Source organism: Dipteris shenzhenensis, chromosome 24, assembly GCF_047967505.1.
Source record: "Dipteris shenzhenensis isolate YYH24624 ecotype China chromosome 24, Dip_SZ_1.0, whole genome shotgun sequence".
NCBI lineage: Eukaryota > Viridiplantae > Streptophyta > Polypodiopsida > Gleicheniales > Dipteridaceae > Dipteris > Dipteris shenzhenensis.
This window is the reverse complement of record NC_141619.1, coordinates 46,744,455-46,767,550: the sequence shown is the minus strand read 5'-3', so window position 1 is coordinate 46,767,550 and position 23,096 is coordinate 46,744,455. Positions and strand designations below refer to the sequence as shown.

The following is a 23,096-nucleotide window of genomic DNA, read 5'->3' as shown; positions in this document are numbered from 1 at the left end:
CATTGGAGGGTCCTTCTCCGATTCTCACCGATAGTCAAAGTGCTATAGCAGTGGCAAAGAATCTTGTGTTTCATGCTCGCACGAAGCACATTGAGGTTCACTATCCTATGTTAGAGAGAAGCTGCATGCAGGAGAGATCAGTATGATCTATGTGTCAACACATGACAATGTTGTTGCAGACATCTTCACCAAAGCACTTCCACGTGAAAAGTTTGAGGCATTTCGCAGTGCCCTGAACTTATCTCCTTTTGGTGATTGATCATTTCCCTGTACATGACATTGGCACTACAGGGGGGTGTTAGAATTATTATTATAATTTAGCAGTGACCAATGTAATGTAATAAGGAGGTTAGGGGCACCTTTTCCTCTTTAAAGGTTTTTTTTCCTAACCACAGTTAGTTCACTAACTACGGTTAGTGAAGGATAAGGTTTTGTCACTTAGACAAAACCCATCCCACTTCTTGTATTAGATACTTCTTCTATTGCAAGCACTACGTTCAGCTCTCTTGCTCTCACACTCTCTTTTCTAACAAGGATATGACTGCTCGGACATTTAGATGGTTTGCAGGCTTGGGACTTTACATGGATAGGCTTCGACCATTTTAGTATAGCCATGAGGCTCCATCTATTCTACTCACCTATTAGGAGGTGAACCAGGTCATTAGAGAGGATTTCTTATAGCTCCACACATACAGGACTTGACTTGCACCGTAATAGCTTTCGGTAAAACTCAGCTTCTATAGAGATACACTATGGATCTCGATTCGCAGAACCATTGGGCTACACATAGATCCATTCGCAGCTTTTGGTAAAGCTCAGCTTTTACAGAGATCACTATGGATCTCGATTCATAGAGGAGCGGTTTACAGAACCATTGGGCTAGACTTAGATCCATTTGCCACATGCGCTGAGGATCTTGCTTGGGCAGTGTTGAGTATCTTCTCACAGGCTACAGGTTGAGACGTGACAAGTAGATGGCATTCTATGCAAGAAATGGATTTGTTCTTTGCAAGAGAGAGATAGAGGAGCGCTTTGCATTCAAATGCCTTATGTACTATGAGATCCATAGACGAGACCACTACCTATTTATTCAGGAGCTGTTTTGGCCACTCAGATATTTCTTGACACACCTCGATGAGCGACATGTGGTCAGCTTCCTTCTTGAGTCCGAATGACTCGAGTTTAACTCTTGGCGAGTGCATAGCAGAGCTCTGCTGGGTATTTGCTTCAAAGTAGTGATCACAATTGAACCAGCTCTAAGAAGAGAGAGAGAACTGAGATACTAATCAACACGACTAATCACAAGAAAACACTTCTATTTCAGGAACAACACGAGGGCATCCCTACTGGGCTTGTAGCTCACTTACAACGTTGCAATAGACAGCCACAAAGGCTTACAACTCAACACACACACACACAAAATATGGCGACAGGCTTCCATAGCTAAAATGCATCACATAACCGCCCAGGAGTACCGCTTCATCACGTGCTTGCTAGCAGCTCACAAGCCTTCAAGCTCCAATCAGAAGTGTTGTTCACCTCTACGGAGAAGCCAGAGGTCGCACGTCCTTCCTGAAATCCTGAAGACCAACTCTCATGGAACTGTGTAGAGATGAAGAATGAAAGCGGCTCACTCCCCCCTATTCCTACGTAGCTAACTGCATGCAATGATGCCACGTGGGCACGCTAACCATGACCAAATGTACCATGCAAAAATACCCTAACTTTGAAAATGACCTCGTGAGGATGAGCACCAACTCCAACAAGCTCAGGGGGACCACCAAAGCCTAATCCTAATCTCTCATAGGAAAAGAGCCACACAGCACTGGTCCAGGCAGGCAATTGACGATGAATTTTGCTCATGTCTTGCTGGAAAAATGAGTACCTTGCCAGTTTTCTTTTGTGGCCCCACTTATTTCATGGTGATCTTGATGAGATTAGGCCTCTTGACTTCTTTGGGGACCTCCTCTGCTTCTCCCTCAATCTCAGCCATGCCCAACCTCTCCCCCAATTCCAAGGCAGCATATGGATCAAAAGTCCAATCTTTCTGAAGGACATGCTGAATGTACTTTTTCAAATATTCCAAATGGTGGACTTTATTTTTACTCTTGATAAGTGCCACCAACATCTCATCATAGAAGTACTGGGCCCACTTGTAGACCTTATCGGCCTCATTTTCCAAGGACACATGACTCAAGCTAGTCATTGTATACCTCTCATGGAATTTGATGTCCATGAGGTATCTTTCCTTCCTGGCTAACTCCTGGTATTCAGGTTTGAGTTGCTCAAATTTGTATAATGGGACTCAAACCTTGGCAATAAGTATTTGGCTTTTTCTGCTACTGATAATACCTTCCTCTTGATAGGGGTAGTGGAGGCAGGTAGGTTGAAAGCACTTCAAACTCCATCCAAAGTCAAAGTCACATGATGTACCTTCCCATCAATGAGCACCTTGCTAGTCTTGGTGTCCTCCTTAAAGGTGAAAAGACATTGTGGCCTCTATCTCTTGACCTGTCTCTATGTTAAATTGGTGAGATGATATTCGGAACTGGCCCATATTTACCCATATAGCATGTGATAGGTGAATTTGTAAGTATCCTTGTGCTTGGGTAGAGCCATCCTCAGTCAGGCGCACGAAATGGTCTTTGTAAAATGCCACTATTCATACGTTATTCGAGAAGGATTTAGATTTGCAAAAGTCATTTGGTTAAAATTGGTTTTCTGTCTTCTATCATCTTTTTATCAAACTCTGTTACAATACTGCTTTGTCTCTCATAATCTTGTACTTTCTTGAAGTTTTGCCAACCGGGTACTTGGGTTGTGGGTGAACCTGTGAGCAAGAATTGTGGAATTTAATCATGGTTTTTAATGCCTTCTTAAAGGTGCATTGAAGCACCAGAAAGTAAGGATATTGATCCATGTTAATTGAGCGATTGCTTTTACTGGACTTTTGCTGGATTATGTGACTTGCACATACTCATTGGGCTTGATAATATGAATGTATATTCTAGTATGTGGTCCTTGCTGTGCATTGTGACAGGGTTTAGTGCAGACGTGCCAGAAAGTGAGACCACATAGTCATTTTCATTTTGATAGGAACGTTTCTTCTGATACGTACATTGCATTGCCATTCACCATGGAAGTAAGAAGTACTGCATTATTAGGTCTTGAAAAGTCTGAAGGGACCTTATCTTTCTATTTCATGTGATTTCTGAGAAACTTCTATGTCGCAACTGCTCCGTCTGAGAAACTCGCACTCGGTGAACTGTTGCAGCTTTATTTCGACAAAATAACGGAGCTTATAACGACTGGGGCTGATTCTGTGCTATTTAAGGATGCTTTGAGAAGTTTGGCAACTGATTCTGGTCTCCATCCTCTGGTCCCATATTTCATACAATTTATTGCAGATGAGGTAATTTTTATGAAATCTGTGAATTATTTTGTGAATAGATGGATATAAAACTAAGCTCTCCTAACTTCTACCAATGGATGGTTACAAAACTTAGCTCTCCTAGCTTCTACCAATGGATGGATATAAACTTATTTGCATTTCATTCCTTTGAAATCATATGTTTGCAAGGTGCAAATGAGCTCACCAAAAGGTGGATTTAAGTAGGATTCTTTTTATGATTTGAAGGCTGAATTTTGTTCAGAATGCAGGTTACTCGGAGTTTGGATGACTTAACACTTCTCTTTTCACTTATGCGAGTTGCACACAGCATCTTGCTCAACCCTCATGTACATATTGAGCCCTATGTAAGATCTTCATACATGTTTTAAAACAAGGACATCTATTTTTGATTTTGTGTTCAACTGGCACTCGTAATTCCAAAATGAAATGCACAATCCTTATATACATATGGAACTGTATGCAAGATTTTCATTATTTTTTCAAAACAATGGCATCTCTGCTGCATCCTGTGTTGAATGGGGACTAGTCATTCAGAATTGTGTTTTAAAACAAATAAAAATGTTATTTTCCCGTTTGTATAAGTTTTGATTGCATTCGATTGGAATCTCTGCTTGTTTTCGCTCTTCTTGCAAGGGAAGGGAAGAGGTTGATATGTAGAGTTTAGCGTTATTGTGAGAGATGGAGATGGTGGAGGTGCAACAGCCCTAGAATAAAGTAAGGGCGGTAAATTCACAACTTCGCAAGTATTATCCCACTGGCAAAACACCCACAACAAAACAATAACACAAAGGAGCTAGAATGCTCCTGCTCGAAACACAATACACCGATTGGCCCCAAGTCATCTGGCGCCCCTTGTGGTATTTCTTTACTATTTATTTCACTGAAAACAGATTACAACCAATACTGAATTCTTCCTGTGGGCATCCAGTTCACAACATAACCTCTGTTCTCAGCAATTCTCAGTCAATCATGGCTTTATAGGCAAGCATAACCCTTCTGGCAAACTACCTCCAGCTCTCACAGTAGAAATCACCCAACAACCTCAGCCCCGCCAAGCTGTTACGGCATCAATCCTTTGGCAAGCAAGGCCAGCACTTAGCCCTTGGCTGTTACGGTACCCCTCAACTGACAACCAGTGAATTGCAATGCGCAGCAAGGCTCAACAGCTGACCAATTGTGAGAAATCTCACTGCACAATCATCTAGCAAGCAGCCCCAGCTTGGTATCAGCCCAAAATCTCAACGACCAGCCTTCTACTGCCCATCTACAGACCAACCACAGCATCCAAAGCTCTTCATGATGGGCTTTCGAAGTAGCATGAACGTGTGGTCTATGAGACAAGGCATCAGCTACCACATTCTCCTTCCTTGGAGTGTGCTGAATCTGGAAATTAAACAGAGCTAAGAAATTTGCCCACGTCATCTGGTTGGTGAGAAAGTAGTGGACACTCCGGAGGTCGGTTTGGATATGGAAATCAACACCTAGGAGATAATGTTTTCAAACTCATAAAGCATGAATCATTGCAAGGAGTTCTTTCTCTTAAACATCATAATTCAGCTCAGCTTCCTTCATCCTCCTACTTTAGTAAGGTATGGCATATCCTTCAAAGAGTTTTGCTCCAATGCAACCACCACCAGCATCATCTTGAACTACAAATGACATCTCTAAGTCACGCATCCCTAGGACAGAGGGCGGATGTAGAACCTTCTTTGATTGCTTAAAAGCTGACTCTTTTCTAGCTTTTTATCTAAAAGCACTTCTTTTCTTAGTGAAGTTGTACAAATGAGATGCTTTATGAGCAAAATGGTGTATAAACCTCCTGTAGTATGAGCAGAACCTGAGAAACGATCTGACCTCATGTACCGTTTTGAAATCATTCCATTCGAGGATCACCTTTAACTTATCAGGACGCATTTTGAGTTCTTCCTCGGAAACAAGGTGCCCTCAAAACCTTAGCTCTAAAAGGAAAAACTCACATTTCTTGGCATTTATGAAGACATGGAGTCTAGCACTCCTTCAATAACTCAAACACGATCCTCAAATGCTCCCTATGCTCCTCTTCATTTCCATTAAAGATTGTGAGCTCGCCAAAGAACGTGTCTATGAAGGATCTGTTAGCACTTAGCCATGGTATGAGCCTTGTAGGTCAGGTCAACTCTATGAGTTGACTTCTTTGGTCAACCATATGGTTGACTTGGGGGCCATATAGGTCACCCTTAGTATTTTCCTCTTATCCATTTGAGTAGTACTATGTTTTGCTCCAGCTTGTTGCTTGCTTCCCACACTACTCTCGTTCCAGTGCTTCCTGTACCCAACAGTGGTATCAGAGCAGCTTTCATAGCTACAATAGAGTGCATTTGGCTTCGCAAGTTACTTGCAGATCTTGATATCATCAGGCCGACTCTGCTACGATCTACACCGACACCCAAAGTGCTTTGGCGGTTGCTAGAAACCTAGTGTTTCATGCGCGCACAAAGCATATTAAAGTCCACTATCACGATGTTCAAGAGCGACTATTTGGTGGAGACATCCAGTTGTCCTATGTTTTTACCGAGGAAAACTTGGCATATCTTTTCACGAAAGCTTTACCATGGCCCAAGTTTGAGGCATTTCGACATGCTTTACACTTGGCTCCTTTTGTTACATGAGGGATCACTCTATACATATCATAGGTTGCTATATCCCTCTGGGACGAATATGTGCAACCATGATGTAGTTTCCAGCTATTCTGAGATATTTCCAGGTTACTTCAACCATACCATGGAGGGGGTTTGTTAGCACTTAGCCTTGGTATGAGCCTTGTAGCTCAAGTCAACTCGATGAGTTGACTTCTCTGGTCAACCATATGATTGACTTGGGGGCCATATAGGCCACCCTTTGTATTTTCCTCTTATCCATTTGAGCAGTACTACGTTTTGCTCCAGCTTGTTGTTTGCTTCCCGCACTCCACTCCCATTCCATGGCTTCCTGCACCCAATAAGATCTGTGTTTTTGAAAAATTCAGCTCATCATATGGTTGAATATAGCCAGCCCAAAGGGAATTAACAGGATATTCATACAGTCCTTATGTTGTTTGGGAGGTTATTTTATGGATGTCTTGAGGGGCGATCCGTATCTGATGGTATCCACTCTTAAGGTCTCTATCCTATTGAAAATTTTGGCTCTCTTCAAACTATCTAGAATTGTATCAATCAGTGGGATTGAAAACGATTCTTGATAATCATCTTGTTTAATGTCCTACGGTCTACACACATCCTTCAAGGTCCATCTTTGCTGAGTGACAAAAGTATTGGCGAACATAAGGTTGAACTATTGGATCTAATCAATCTATGCTAAAGTAATTCCTGAACTCGTTTCTAAATGTCTTCTTGTTGTGGCTTACTCACTCTGTAAGGTGATGTATTAGGTAGTGTGCTATCTGGAATTAAATATTTGATGGGATTTTCTTGTCTCTCTGTGCGTTGAGACTATCCTCATTGCCTTCTTTATCTGGCTCTCGTACATGAACTAAATAAGAACAAAGTGACTTCTTAAATACTTTTTGAGCCTGAATGTGACTCACCATTGGAATGGTGCTACCTGAATAGTAATGTGTCGTCCTCCATGTAGAATCGTCACTGTCTTCTTCCTATAGTCATAAGTGTGCTCTATCGTATATTGCCAGGTATTGAGATTTGCACGTCAGAGTGCATTTGATGATCGAATTTTCTCCCAAACAAATATGGCAATAAACTCTTGATTAACAAGAGAATTTTCATACACGTTTGCCATATACAATTGCCAATGAAAATATATTGGCCATTGGAGCCCAAGATGAAATGAAAAAATCATCAATGGATTGATTTTAGATTATACATAAAACTTGTAGAGGATGCTAATAAAGCATCAACAACGCTTGATTTTTGGAGCTTAGAAAGTACACAGCAAATGTGTGAAATGAAACAACTCCAAGTGAGTTTGCTAACAAGAGTATCTTTAAAAATCAAGTCAATGATATGGTTTACCAGCCAAAAAGAAGACAATAAGAAACCTGCAATAATGTTATATGTTGCGTCTTGAGTAGAGTCCCAAAAATAACTCGTGCATAAAGATTTAGGAACAAAAGAACCTTTAGATTGAGAAAGACGATGGAAGTACAACCTTCCGAGAAGGAACCACATGACGCATTTTTTTTTTTTCGAAAAAACAGTTCTAATTATATTACTTCGAGAACAAGATACAAGAGGTCAGCTTATAGCTGACGGGCTGCGTTCACAAACCGGACGCAGCCCAAAAGGTAGCATAATAAATCATACTCTCACGGAGGAATATGCTGAGTGTGAATGAACAGCCATCGGGGTGGTGAGTAGTGCCACCGAAGGCCCTGCGTAGTCTGCTCGAAGAAGAGGCTCTGTGAATCCCAAGCCTGGAGGAAGCGTCTCCGCTTCTCCTGACCAGCCCGGGAGTCTCCCTGAATCTGGTCCCACTGGCCTCTGAGGGTATGAATAATCTCACTCCAAATCTCCGCCATGATCTGGGCAGTCGATAAGGAGGTGCCACCGAGGATCTGCGCGCAGCGCGAGGTCCAGATGTGCCAACCTGTAATGCTGCTGATAATCTCCCAGACTGGCTGCCTCTCCCGAACTCCTGTATCAGCCTCTGCTAGGTGCTGTGGGATACCCTCGAGCGGCCCCCACGTCCCCTGTGTGATAAGGAAAGTGGGGTCCTGCTGGCATGCCTCGAACAAGTGATGAAGACCAGGTGCGGTGCTGCACCAACAGAACGCGCCCCAAGTGATCACTCCTAGCTCTGGTGCTGCACGAGTAAGAAGCCCGAAAGTCCACCTCCACACTTCCTGGGCGCGCATGCAGCTCCACAGGCAGTGTTTTGGTGACTCCTCATCCGCATGGCAAATCTGACAGCAACCGTCCTGGCCTATCTGCCTCAACCAGCTCCCCACTGGAAGACCTTTGTGGGTAAGAAGCCACAGGAAGTATGAGATCTTCCGCGGCCGCCAGCTCTCCCACAAGGCCTTCCAGAAAGCCTGCAAAAAGAACCTGGAAATACCCTGTGCGTACCAGCTAGGACGCTGGGTGGGGGGGCGGCTCTGCATCCTCCCGAGAACTCGCCTGCCCAGAGTCGTGCTGTAAGCGAAGAAGGAAGTCTGCCCCTGTCCTGTCACAATCTCTGGCCACCACCACTCTCCTGGGTCCCACTCAAGCTCTGACAAGGCCCGCCCCTCCCAGAGCCAAAGACGCCAAAGCTGCAACTGGTCCTGCTCGATACTAGGGTCGGTATGCCAGACCTTCCCCAGAAGGCCTACGACCCTAACCCTCTGCCATGGGAGTAGGGGGTCAATGAGCGCATCCTCTCTCCTGAGTCGTCCGTCCCCTGAAACCGCGAAGAAGGCGATAGAGGAGTCATCCAAACGTCCTGCGACCACCAGTGGGATGCCACGGGGGGTGAACTGTCCCAGCCAGTGGGTGTCTCCAGGCATGAGGACCTGAGGCTCAGGTGGAGCCAACCAAGCGGCTGGGATCGCACCGTCGATCTCCGTGCGTCTCGCCTGGACTCCGCGTGCACCTCCCGCTGCGTCTGCCAGATCGGCCATCTCCAGATGTCTGTACGTGTCCCTCCAAACTCGAAGGGACCGGGCTGGCCCCCTCATCCAGCCGTCCCACCTGATATGTGATCTCTCCCCCAGCTGAAGGCCCTCGGCGTCTCTGACCTGCCCATTCCAGACGAGCGGCTGGCGATCGATCTCCTCCTGACAGCTGGGCTGGGACTGAATGAGACTGAGACGGAGCCGCCTCCAAACCATGAGGAGGCTACGAACGAGTGGGGAGCGGGGCTGAGTGAGCGGGGCGGAAGTGAAGATCCACCTGAAGGACGGTAGCCACTCTCCGCCTCGGCGCGGGACACAAGAGCCGACTCCCTGCTGAAGTAACATCTTCCACGTCTGCCCCCCTGGGGTCAAACCGCGGATGATAAGCTTGCCTAACAAGGCCTGACTCTGAAGCTCTGGATCAATGACCCCCAGACCCCCCTCCGCCTGCGGAAGAATGACTGTCTGCCAAGCAACCCTGGCTCTGGTATCTCTCTGCCCATCCTCCCCAGACCAAAGAAAGTTCCGAACCAACCTCCTGAGCTGTGCCACGCTGGATCTCGAGAAGCACCAACAGGAAGCCACATACCAAGCCGTGGCTAGAAGGACCTGGTTAACTACTAAAGCACGACCTGCAAGGGACAGCTTAGCAGTGCTCCAGAAAGCCAGCTTCCGTCGGATGGAATCTAGCACCGGGAGAAACTGCTGAGCTGGCGTAATGTCTAGGCCAACCTGGAAGCCAAGGTATCTAGCTGTCTGCCCACGTGGAATCCATCTGAAGCCCAGGAATCGCCCCCACTGAGAACACGCCCCCGGGTCTGTGAGAAAACCAACTGATTTGTTCCAGTTGATTTTCGCACCAGCGGCCGAGCAGAAAACCTCCAGGGCCATCCACACCCTCTCTAGCATCCTCTCATCGTCCTGGACATAAAGGGCTGTATCATCTGCGTACTCTGAGTCCAGAAGCTCCGTGTCCTCCCGGAGTGGAAGGCGAACACCCCTGAGCCCTGTGGACCTCGCCCGAAGGTAGTAAGTCATGGCCTCGGCGAAGAAGAGAAACAGATAAGGAGCCAGGGGGCAGCCCTGACGTACTGATCTCTCCAAGCTGAAACGCTCACCCATCCTGCCTCCAATGATGACTCTGCTAGACGCTGTCCTGTACAAAGCTGAGATACCCTGAATCCAGCCTGCCGGGAAACCTAGTCGCTCCAGAGTCCCCTCCAAAAAGGACCAATCCACGCGATCGTAGGCCTTCTCGAAGTCGAGAAGTAAAATGGCAAGGTGTGAACCGCTGTACTGAGCCCACTCCGCCGCCTCTGAAAAGGTGAAGACATTATCCAGGATACTGCGATCCTGGACAAAGCCTGTCTGAGTGTCATGGACGAGGTCTGGGAGTAGAGGTCGAACTCTGGCACTGATCATCTTGGCGAGGATTTTGTAGGCAGTGGTAAGGAGAGTGATCGGACGCCACTGGCGGATCTCCTGTCTATCTCCTCCCTTCGGGATGAGGCAAATCAGTCCCGAGGAAAGGCTCTCTGGCATCTGACCGCTGCTGAAAATCCCCTGCAGAGCTGCAAGGAGGGGCTGATGGATCTGGTCCCAGAAGGAGGTGAAGAAAGCTCGGGATAGCCCATCCTCACCTGGGCATTTCTGCCCATCAATAGCCATCAAGGCCTCCAACATCTCGTCCGCGGTGAACGGCGCCAACAACGTCGCCTGCATGCTGGGCTGGACCAGGGATGGAATGTGCCTCCACACCTCCTCACGGTCACGACTAGCACGAGGGGCAAGTGGCTCCTGCTGGAAGAGGGTCCTGTAGAAGTCAGTGGCCAACCCCAGGACCTCCCCCGGGTCCGTAACAATGTGACCATCCGCTGTCCTGAGACTCCGTAGCTGATCACCTGCAGCTCTCTGGCCGTGTGTCCTGAAGAACTCCCTGCACATCCGGTCACCCTTCCGGGCCCAGAAGGAGAGAGAGGCGTGAAAGGAGAACTCGGAGCGACGCTGGAGGGTCTCCTCCAAGAGGGCTCTGGCTCGAAGGGCCTGGATCCGAAGCTCCTCCGAGCCCGGGGAAGACTGCTGAAGTCGCTGAATGGAGGCGAGGTCCCTCCGAAGAGCTCTCTCTCTGCCCCACCAATCCTGTCGAACCTGTAGGGCTGCGAGCTGGCAGATCTGGCTGGACTCCTGCAGAGCCTGCGCGACCGAGTCTACCAGATCCATGCCCTCCCCCCAGTCTCTGTCCCAAAGACTGCAAATGCTGCTACGGACGTCCGCCCTCGAGAAGATGGAATCGGGAATCCTGCATGATCGGGGGGGGAGAGTCTGGGCTGCCGAATCTAATGAGAGGAGCACAGGCGCATGGTCGGATAGTGTCGTCCCTGGAACAATGCCCGCCTGGCCACCTCTGCTGATGGCCCAATCGCTGACATAAAACCTATCAAGCCGCTCCAGGAGTCTGCCTCCTTCCCTGCGGAAGCCCCAAGAGAAGTCCAGGCTCCCGTGCCAACGCCGGAAGGACGGGTCTCTCCAACTGTCCCTCCCTCCTGTCGCGAAGATGAAAGAATCCCAAGCTGACTGCTCTGCCTGAGCCATACCTGTGAACTCCGGATCTCTACCCTGCTGGTCCTCCAAGGTCTCCAGGTTGTTGAAGTCTCCTCCAACAATCCAGGAATCCATGTCTGGAAGAATCCCTGTAAGTGTCCTCCAGAAGGTGGCTCTGCATCTGAGGTCTGTGGGAGCATAAATGTTGAGGATTCCTATCTTGGATCCCTCCAAATTCAGGCCTACCCAAAGGGCTCGGCCTGGGATCAACGTGCCGTGACCGAAAACTGACTGAGCTAACTGCTCGCACACGGAGGTACAGACCCCCCCGCTCCTCCCCTGTGCGCCGATCGAAGGCTCCCAATAAGTGTAGGAGCGTCCAGGGAGAACCTTCCCGCAGCTACGGGCATGAGCCGCATAAAGCTTGTGCTCCTGGAGCAGCAGTACATCCAATCGACCAATCACTGCAGGCTGAAGTTCCTGACGCAAAATGAGCTTCCTGGGACCACGGGTACTCGAAGAGTGAAACCCGTTCACATTCCAGGATACGAGGTGTAGGCTCATGGAGAGGGATGGGGGGCTGCGAACAGCTGTCTGCTCGCAGAAGAAGTCGAAGAAGAATCAGACAGATCGGAGTGGAGGCGCTGCCGCTTGTGAGAAGGTTTGGAGGGGGAGACGGGGTCGTCCTGCCCGTTCTTCAACACCTTCAGCAAAGGCGAGAGGCCTCTAGTGCCATGAACAAATGCTTTCTCGAGCCAGCTCGAGATCTCTGAAGCAGTCATCCCGTAGAAGGTTCGGAGTTTCTGTTGGGACCAAGCTCTGACATCCTGGGGAAGAGGCCATGCCAGGGGGGGTCTGAGGATCACAATCAATCGGAAACGTTTGGCAGCGCAACGCCACCGCAAGCGCACATCGCCCTCGGACCACTGAGTCTCGAGGAGCTGCCCACCGGACGGGCCTATCCAGGAGCAAATCTGGGCGTGTGTCTGCTCTCTGAGAGCCTCCCACACCGAGTCGTCTGTCCAGGTCTCGGTGCCATCGCTGAGGAACGTGAAGGCGAAGCTAGGGCCATCCCTGGGAGCCAAGGCACCAATCCTCCCATCCGCCCCTTTGCGGAGCATGAAGATACTAATGTCGAGACAAGCCGGGAAGGTCCCAAGGTCGGCCACATCCAGGTAGTCCCAGGGGCCAGATCTGTAAAAGTCTCGAGGGAGCTCTCTCTCCTGGAGCTGAGACCCAGCTGAGTCTGCCACTGGGGGGCTAGCGGGAAGGGAAACCTGCTCCACTGGTGGTACAGACACCGGGTGTCCTGCAAGCGGGGGAGGAGGGGGAGGAGGCTGCGGGATAGGCGACTCGGGCTCCACGGAGGCGACTGGCGGAGAAGGTGGAGGAGGTGGAGCGGAGGCTGCACTCGGCTGGGAAGGCGACGGTGCAGCTAACTCTGTAGGAGGGGCGAGGGGAGCAGGGGGGGGAGGGGGATGGGGATGCATCTGGAACTGGGGCTGAGAGGGAGGGGGAGGGGGAGGGGACTGAGGAAAAGGAGGCGGGGGCTGAAACTGCGGGGCGGGCGAAGGGGGGGAAACTGGGGAAACCGGGGAGAAGGCGGGGGGGTGGGAGAGAGGAGGATCTGAGGCTGTGGAGGGCGGGCTGCCGTCGAAGAAGAGGCTCTCCCAGGTCCTTGGGGCATCTGCCTGTCAGGCCTGTGGAGTGCTGCTGCAGGAATGGTGACCTCTGCCTCCTTGCCTTTATCCGAAATCTTCTTATTCTTTCCTCTTTTCCTTCGAACCTCGGTCCAACCGCCCACTACCTCTGGCCCAGGCTCCGACTGCCTCGGCTCCTCCTGACGTGGCTGTCCGGGGGGGGGAGGTGGGGGCGGAGGGGGCGGGGGCGGGGAGGGTCGAGACGAGCTGGCAAAGCGTGGACAAGTAGCCGCCAAGTGCCCAAAGCCATGGCACCGCAGGCACTGACCTGGCTGTCCGGTGACTATCATGCTCTGGGTGATACTGCCGGCACCTGTAACGATCTCGATCACTGCAGGGAGAGTCGCAGGATCCGCCACAGCCACACGGACTCGGGGAGCTCCTGCCGTGGTCACCGCGTCGGCAAAGGTGTCGTGCATAACCCAGCCAAAATGGGAGCCCAAGTCCCTGACAATCGGCCGCAGCTCAGTAGCAAGCCCTGGAAAAACGAGTGTCACTGGGTGGCGAGGTATACGGAACCGAGTGTCGAAATCCGCTGCGCTGAAACCACGGTACCACGGGACTATCATGATGATCTTCCCATCCACCGATGTGGGGGAACCGGCAATCAGATTGCTCGCAGCTTTCTCACTGGAGAGTTTGAGCCAGAAGATGCCCCTTCCCATAAGGGCCACCTCCTCGATATGGCCATCCTCTAGCAAGAGAGTGGACTGGAGCCAGTCCCTGATGGTAGACCTGGAGGGGGAGTGTCCAATGACTCTACCGTAAACAGAGGTACGAGCAAAGTCACTGGCTACCTCCTGAACACGAGATGATTGTTGCTCTGTCAGGATAACGCGGTAGGCATCTGGAGAGGGAGGGTCCGACTGGGCCTCCGGATCCGGGCTGGGGGCCGCCATACCGCCAAGACTAACTGCAAGCTTCCGATGAAGAAAAACAGGCTGCCACCCAAGAAGAGATGAAGCGGCGGTGGAGCCTGGGGGTGAGGCGGCGAGGCGGGATGGAGCGGAGGGGGCGGCTGGAGCGGCGGCGAGGCGAGGATGGAGCGGAGGCGGGCGAGGCGAGGCGGGATGGAGCGGAGGCGGGCGAGGCGAGGCGAGGCGGGATGGAGCGGAGGGGGCGAGGCGAGGCGGGATGGATCGGAGGCGGGCGAGGATGGAGCGGAGGCGGGCGAGGTGAGGCGGGATGGAGCGGAGGCGGGCGAGGCGAGGCGAGGCGGGCTGGAGCGGAGGCGGGCGAGGCGAGGCGGGATGGAGCGGAGGGGGGGGCTGGAGCGGCGGCGAGGGGGGGGGGGTTGGAGCGGGGGCGAGGGGCGGGTTGGAGCGAGGGGGCGGGATGGAGCGGAGGTAAGGGGCGGGGATGGAGCGAGGGGGCGGGATGGAGCGAGGGGCGGCTGGAGCGAGGGGCGGAGGTGAGGCGAGGGGCGGGATGGAGCGAGGGGCGGAGGTGAGGCGAGGGGTAGCGGGGTGCCGGCGGGGGGGGAGGAGAGGGGACGGGGGTCGAGGGCGGACGGGAGGGGTGGAGGTGGACGCGGCGAGGGGGGGGGGGGGGGGAGCGAAGGGGAGGTAGGGGCTAACGGCGAGGGGGGAGGGGAAGCTCGCAGGAGCTCACCATGAACACTTCTGATTTGCGCTTCAGCGCAAAGACAACCACATGACGCATAGTAAAGCATTCTGGCAATCGAGGGCTTTTAACGTGTACGTTGACAGAACAGTTGATGAAGAACTCTTGGCAACTACCATCCTTTATAGTATCCTTTTGTCAACCCAAGAAATAGCAGTAGAGGGTAGACCTTCAACCGGGACGGACCTGGTCTCCATGTAATAGAGAATAGCCGCAACAAAAAACACTTCTTGATATATGACAGAACAGCCAAAGTAGATAGCCAGTAGCCAAGGACCAATTGTAGAGGTGAAACAGTTGTAGTCGATACTTTTGTCAAAATGGCACAATAGCAATGATACATTCGTGTGTTGCTTTATGGACAACAGCAAAACGAATCTTCCAAATACCTCTTAGAGAATTTACAACAATTGTTAAAAGCTACCTTTTGCGAGACGTATACGAGATCCACAACATAAAAAGAAATCCTTCAGTGAATGGGCAGCAGATGCCAGAAAGATAAAAACCGGCCAGTTCGACATTTAATTCAAGGAATTCTAACAACTGGTAAACAATAGTATACAATAGCAAACGTCTGGTAGAGCTAGCTCCTCCTCCTCCACTCCACTATGTTCTGGGGCGGACTCAAATGCATAAAAATCTGTTGCTGTGCTCGATCTACCCCTGTCTCCTGTGGTGCTATCACCTCCTGCTGTCTAAGGTTCCTTAGTAGAGTGTCTCGATGCCGTCGCATCTCAACAAGGTAGAGGCCAACATTGACTTGGTCATGGACGTGGATCAGTCGAGAGTGGTGGTCCAAATCTATGCAAGAGGCAATGGTATCGTCCTTGGATCCCATAATGGACTAGATAGTGCATAGAGAATGCTCCTTTATCTCGACCTCTTCCAATGTGCATAGCCTTTAGACCCGATGCTCCATGGGTGTGCCTGCAGCTCTCCTTGCCTTGATGCTCAACTGATGGGATGAGACCCACATATGTCCCATGGCAATCCTTAGTGAATGTGAAACTCCTTTGTCCTCATGGTATTGGGGTCTGATGATCACGTCATCCTTTGATACTCTCAAGAAATAGTCATGGTAGAACTGGACCTTGGTGGGGAACCCTTTAGTCCCCTGCTTGCCCCCCCCCGCTCGTGATGTATGGAGCTGGAGTAGATCCATTCGTATAATATGGTTGATCTCATCTCGTGGTACCAGGGGAGACGGTGCATCCAAGCTATACTGTTAGGGGGGGAGTCACTCCATTTGAATACCCTGATTGGTGAACCACTTGGATAAATGTGCAAACCATGCCTTGGTAACCCCTCTATCTGCAAGTTGCCGGGATGACTCAATTGCCAACCTTGGTAGCCTAGCTAGGCAAAGCCCAAACCTTGTGAAGGTATGATCATCAAGTGAAAGATGGCATCAATCTGGATTGGTGTCATGGCGAACTCTGCCTGTACTATCTGATGAGCGATTAAGGGTTTACTTTGGATCATCCGGGATCCAATAATCACATGTAGCCTCTCAAATCTCCTCTAGTCATTCGCCGAGAGATCACTAACCCAAAAGGGTGTTGCATATATGGCTTTCGCCCCCTCTGATGCTTTTGGTGCAAGAGCATGAGATCATCATCCAAAAATTTCTAGTACCATTTAGTGTTGTCCTCATACTCATGAGGGTGGACGTATCTGTTGCTGTCCAAAATCTCACTATCAATGGCCTGGTTGGTGCATCAACCTCGCCCACTCTCCAAGCTGGGTGAACAATGCTTTGACATCCATCTTGGTTGACACCCATCTCGGTGAACAATGCTTCGGCATCTACCAATGTCATCTACTGCTACTCCTCTAATCAGGACATTCAAGGCCTTGTTCTTCCCGTCTCTTATCCCCTTCCAAGGCATCGGCGGATATGGACTCCTCCTTGGGGCTGATGCACCTTTTTCAAGCATTTCTTTGCAGTCTAGCATTTGGGCTTTCCCTTTGGTAATCTGCTGCATGAATTTATGAGTTTCCCTTGCATGGTGGCCTGCATGGCTGCCATATCTTTTCTGAGTTTTTCATTTTCTGATTTTAGTTCATCCATTTCTTTGCACGCCACTTCCCATTGCTCCTTGCATGTTGCATAGTTGTTCAGTTCAGTCCCCATTGCTTGCATCTTATCTTGTGGGTGATATTTTCTGACTCCCATTCAGCCCTCTCTTTCTCCCATTCATCCCTCTTACTTGTCTCCTTCTGCCATTCCTCCATTCCTTCTGCATCTGCCCCCCTTGTTTCTTTACCTCAGCTAGTGTTTTGTCTACGTGTGCTTTCTCATTAAGCAATGCCACATTTGTGGCTTCCGGCCTGTCAACCTTCTTTGTCAATGATAGGCAGATTTTCTTGATGTAGATGATGACATCAGAGATACCCTTGTAAGGCAATAGCCTGTGGATGAATCGTAATACATGTAAAATCTGAATTTGCAGAGCATACTTGCCCTGTGGCTTGTTCCGTGTATTGGGATTGGAGAAATCGCGGACTGAAGTATGGATTCCAACAAATCGTCAAGCTGGATGGTATAAGGAGATCATGGAGCATTAGAAGAGTGAAGCGAAGTTGCCAGAGGGCAGCAAGGAAGGTGGCTAGGATGAGCAATAGGAGATGGGGCGAATTTGCAAGAGAGAGCAATTGGACTGCTTAGAGCTGATCGCAATCCTCTTGTGGACCTTGTGTGAAAGGAGAAAGCTGAGAAAGCACAAAAGCAAGATGAAAAAAACTGCAAAAAACTTGAAAAATGATTTCTAAAATCTTACTTTTAATTGTAGTATTTGATTGGTCATTCTAGGTTAGAATAGTTTTTAGGAGTTACTTAAAATTAGGTTAGAATAGTTTTTAGGAGTTACTTAAAATCTTTAATTTGGTCTCCTAAAGAAATTTACCCCATGATCCCTCTACCTATGCACATAAATTAATTGGCCTAGACAAATGCACATCCTAGGTTCGAGGTTTATAACTTGACTTAGACAACTCACAATATAAATTGAAGCCATCCTTTAGACCTCGACGTGCTCTATCTAATATGCATCAAGGTGCTAAACCTAACACTCAAAGATTAGGGTTCCGAAGATCACATTTGTATCACGGTGGTATATTACTTGATCTTGATATGCCCTCATTATTCGATGCATCATTTCCCAATCCACTAAGGTTTATCCGCAAAGCTAGTCTGTAGGTGTTAGAAATAAACCATAGGTATTGAAGACTCAAGTGGTAGGAAACCCTTGTGGATGTGCGAAGCATTATCGATCCCGTACGGCATGTCGATAGGAGGATCTTGAGAGGAAGTAGTCAAACGACTGGTAATTTTAGTGATGTGATGTCCACCTCATGTACTAGTTTTCAACATGTTGGTGACTATCGTGGATACTGAAGATCCATTACCATACTGTAGATGTTGTAAACAAGATTGTGTTGAAGGCATAAAAAGAAAGCCATATTGAAGATGATAAAGTCATACTGATAGATCACTCTGAAGGTGATAAGTCATGCTGAAGGTGTTAGGGATACATTGAAGATGTCAAATGCTAGCAATGTAAATAATGTGGTTACATTGAAGGTGAAATAATCTATACTAAAGACGGCATACATGGTTATCAACCATGGTAAGAGCTCTGAATTCTGAATAACCATGCATGTAGGATTTGTAGAAGATAATTGGTGGGGGTGTGGAGTCTGGTCACAAGAACTAATGCAGAGGAAGCTCACACATGTTGTTAGTAAACGCATAACAAATGAAAATAGGTTATCTAATAATAATTCATAAATGTAGTGGAGAGAAGTGTAGATGGGTTAAAATGATGACTGGCTTAACAATCTCTATTGTCTTTGGTTGAAGGAGGAATGCATGTAAGTTGCTATCATAAATGTGGGGTGCTAGCGAGTCCATTGTCCCATGCTTTTGAGCTTGTGGATTAGGTTGATCTTGTAGGCTAGTGCAAGCAATGGAAGCAATTTAAAATGGAGAAGGTGGAAGCAAACGAGCTGAAAAATGTACAAAATGATAGAGAAGTACAAAGTATACATAATAAAGAAACCCTAGGACATGGTTTCCTAGTAGTACTCTAGGTACTAAGTGGCACATGTCATAAGTGTCCTAACTGTCCTAACTGCCTATAACTAGGCCTACAAGACACATACTAGGGAGCAGAAGGCATCAATGTATAGCCCATGGGATGGCCTACAAACCCCCCTCCATGGTATGGGTTGAAGCATTGTGGACACGTCTTAGAATACCTGAAGAACTAATGTCATGGTTGCACATATTCATCCTGCATGGATATAGCAACTTATGACTTTACAGAGCATATCAGATCAAGTTACAAAAGGTACAAGTTCAAAGTTTGCCGGAAAGCTTCAAACTTAGGTCGAGGAAGAGTTTTTGGAAAGAGATTTTCCAAGTTGTCTTCAGTGGGAACATAAGACAACTGAATATCACCTGTTGACAATCTCTCTCTGACATAGTGATAATGAACCTCAATATGCTTAGTGCGGGCATGGAACACTGGACACCGTGGAACAGCCCTTTGTCTGCAAGTACTTTTGGAGCCAAACACACTCCACTGTAGTTGTAAAAGCTACTTTGTACTCAGCCTCACAGCTGGAAGTAGCAGCTGTAGTCCAGTTCTTGCTGAACCAAGATATGCATGAAGTACCAAGCATGAAATAGCTGCCACTATGTGTCACACAAGTGTCGAAACAGCCAGCCCAGTCACTATCAATGAATCCATGCATGACAAGTGAAGAATTGGCCTTGTAGAGAAGGCCCAATTGCCGAATGCCTTTGAGGTACCTGAAGACATGCTTCATGGTCTGCCAATGGTGTGTAGAGGGCCTGTGCATGTGTCTGCTCAACTATGGGACAACATACTGAAGATTTGGCTTAGTATGGCATAAATATATCAAACAACCAATTGCTTGTTGATAGAGAGTGATATCACATGCACCACTGTCATCATCAGATGAGAAATGAAAACCAGGCTCTAATGGTGTGGATACTGGCTTGCAATCCTCAAACTGAAATGTTACAAAAGCTATCCAAGTTGTGACATCAAAATACCCCCCTCACTGCTAGCAAATTGAATGCCTTGATAATAATGCAAAGGACCAGGATTCGACATCGCAAATGACTTCTGTAAGTCAAGCTTAAATGCTGCAATTTGCTTAGCATGTGTCCGTGTAACAAGCATGTCATCCACATACAGTATTAAAATCAGCAAATCTGTCCCACTCTTGCGGATGTAAAGTGTAGCCTCTGTAGGGCTGTTCTGAAAGCCAAGACTTAGTAAATGAGCCTGTATCCTTGCATACCAAGCCCGGGTGCCTGTTTCAATCCATAAAGGGCTTTCTTCAACGGCATACATTTCCTTCGGAACCTTCAGCCTCAAAGCCAGGAGGTTGGGTAACATAGACTTCCTCTTGCAAGTGCCCATGAAGAAATGCCGTGTTAATGTGAAGGTGTTGTACCTCCCAATGAAAGTGGGCAGCAATGGCAATAACACTCCTGATAGTGGTGATCTTGAAAGTGGGGGCAAAAGTTTCTTCAAAGTCAATGCCTTGTTGCTGTGCATAACCCTTTGCAACAAGACGGGCTTTGTAACGGTCCACTGAACCATCAGCTTTCCATTTGACCTTGTATACCCACTTAGTTCCAATGGCTTTCTTGTCAGGAGGCAAATCACACAACTCCCTAGTGTCATTCTGATGGATTGAATCCAATTCAGCTTGTATGGCCTGCAACCAACAATCATTTTCAAAGGCATCCTTATGGCATATTGGCTCTTCATTGCATGCTGTAGCAACCAATGCAAAAGCAACCATGTTCTTTTCTGACAGTTGCTCTAGTATGGGCTGGCAGAGGAGCATCTTGTTTGCTGTCTATGAGAGTGTCAAAGAGCCAACAAGGAAGTCTTTTTGGCTCCTGAATTTCAGCGCTCTGAGTACAAATGAATGTGCATCGAAAGCTCAATAGAGACTTATTTTGCCTTCCAGAGTGGCACCGTATTATATTGCCTGGACAGATTATTCCACCCACTCGAATAGTCAGACATTTGGGTTAGCCATTGGGATGGAATGTGTCGCACAGAGATGCCAAAAAATAGGTCATGCAGAAGGTACAAAAGCCACAATAATACCTACTTCTTGTGTCAGGATTAGCATTGGGCATTTATGATGGTGGCTTTATATACAAAATTTAGAGAATGCTCTTTTGGTAAGTGGAACCTGCATTATTGAGATATACCTTTTGGACTTGTGCAAGGGAAGATTCCAGGATGTCCTTACAAGGTTGATTGCTGATTGGAAAGAAGTGTTGCGATATCTGCAATGGTCTAGGAGGCAGCAATACAGTTTGGGAATTCATTGGGGCATGATAACATACTTGGAGGAAAGCATTTGCTATGCCAGTGGGTGTTGCTTCTTGTAGAGGAGCCTATTTCTTATCCACAAAAGGAATTTGTATGGTTCAAGATGTGATATCCTCTGAGGGATCGAGTCTCTTGTTCCCACAAACTGAAAGAAGATGTGGTTTGGGTGTGCATTGCATGCCTGTTTGGCAGCAAATAAGAACCGAAATGCAGCCCTTTCCAAATGTACTGTAAGACCCCAATGGGGTGGATTGGATATTATGCAGGGAGAATCCCCATGCCTTTCTTAAAGTCCCTTTATCTCAAATTACATCAGCAAGGTATACAGATTAATTATCCCTCCCTTGTGGTTCTCAGAGCATGCTAATAGTTTGTGGCAAATTAACAGGTCAACAAAATGGTAGAAGTGGAACTTGCAATTGATATGGAAATGTAAGCTACCACTCGAACAGAGAGTATTCCTATGGAGATGCATTGCTGGAATTCTTTTGTTGGGAACCTATTGGCAAAAAGAAGAATTGCAGCTGCTACCTATGTTACGTGCTCATGCTTTAAGGCGACTGTACCGCATTTGCTATGGCATTGCATAAATACTAAGGATGTCTTCCATTGCTTGTCGAGGTGTTTAGCTGCTTGATTTCCTGGTATGCTTTTCTCTGTAACTTCTGGATCTTTGTCAAAAAGAAGAATTGTAGCTGCTACATATGTTAGGTGCTGATGCTTAAATGAGACTGTACCGCATTTGCTATGGCATTGCATAGACACTAAGGGCGCCTTACATCGCTTGTCGATGTGTTTAGCTGCTTGATTTCGTGGTATGCTTTCCTCTGGAACTTCTGGGTCTTTGGGAGATAATGCTTCTTTTTCAACATGGACTCGCTATTGGGCTCTCTGGACCATATGGATTACATGCACTAGCCTTGTATTCCAGTCAGCAATGGCTGACAAGTATTATTTATTCTGTCATCACTTCTAAATCCTTATATGACTGTCTACAGCTTCAGCAGCTAGACCAGTCCGCTTTCGATTTGTTTTTCATTTGTTTTAGTTGTGAACAATATGAGATGTACCCTCATTTTGTGGGTGCTTCTTCTTGTGCAGTAAAGTAATAGAAATAGTGATTTTATCCCAAAAAAAGTGTGAGTGATATGGAAAACATATAAGTATACGTATACGTATACATATACATATTTGCACAAACACATAATGTGTTTGTGTGTGTAACTTTTAAGGTTGAATTTTTTTGGTTGATTTGTTTTATATTTCAATAAAAAAATTTTAATGTAGGTAATGGCTCTTTGCATGGATATGATCCTTCTTAATAAGCTAGGAATGACGATCGACCTTGGGCCATGACTACTTGTCAATACAAAGTGACTTTTGATCAGTACATATATCTGTTGTAGACTGAGGTGATCTCATCTAAATCATGGCAGTGAAGTAGGTATGTGTGTAAGGAGTGGCCAAGGGTGAACCTGTTGAAGTGATGAAAATGTTTTTTTGAACAACAGTCATCATCCAGTTGTAAATGTGTTATGGATATCAATCTTTGCAACTAATTAATTTGGCAGTCTTAGTGCTTGCACCATGTGACATATTTTAATGAGAGTTATTGCATGTGCAAAGGTGGTATGGACTTGATACATCTTTGTTCGTACATGCAGCTGCATCAATTAATGCCCTCTGTAATGACATGTCTGGTGGCCAAGCGGTTGGGCAGTAAGGTCATGGAAAGACATTGGGAGCTTCGGGATTACACTGCAAACCTTGTTGCCTTCATATGCAAGCGGTGGGATGTTTTTCATGAGTAAAATTGCTGGTGTTATTGGAAGAAATCTTATGTGGCA

At 47.7% G+C, this 23,096-nt stretch overlaps 1 protein-coding gene across 1 annotated transcript in view; it reads left to right on the top strand.

Moving 5' to 3' along the window:
• Positions 1 to 23,096, top strand: part of LOC147886684 (transcription initiation factor TFIID subunit 6-like) — a 71,048-nt gene that overhangs the window by 35,557 nt on the left and 12,395 nt on the right. Inside the window, exons 6-8 of the mRNA XM_087395151.1 lie at positions 3,275 to 3,412; positions 3,661 to 3,756; positions 22,914 to 23,038. Of these exons, the coding sequence (XP_087251277.1) occupies positions 3,275 to 3,412; positions 3,661 to 3,756; positions 22,914 to 23,038 (359 nt within the window). The remainder of the gene's footprint in view (positions 1 to 3,274; positions 3,413 to 3,660; positions 3,757 to 22,913; positions 23,039 to 23,096) is intronic.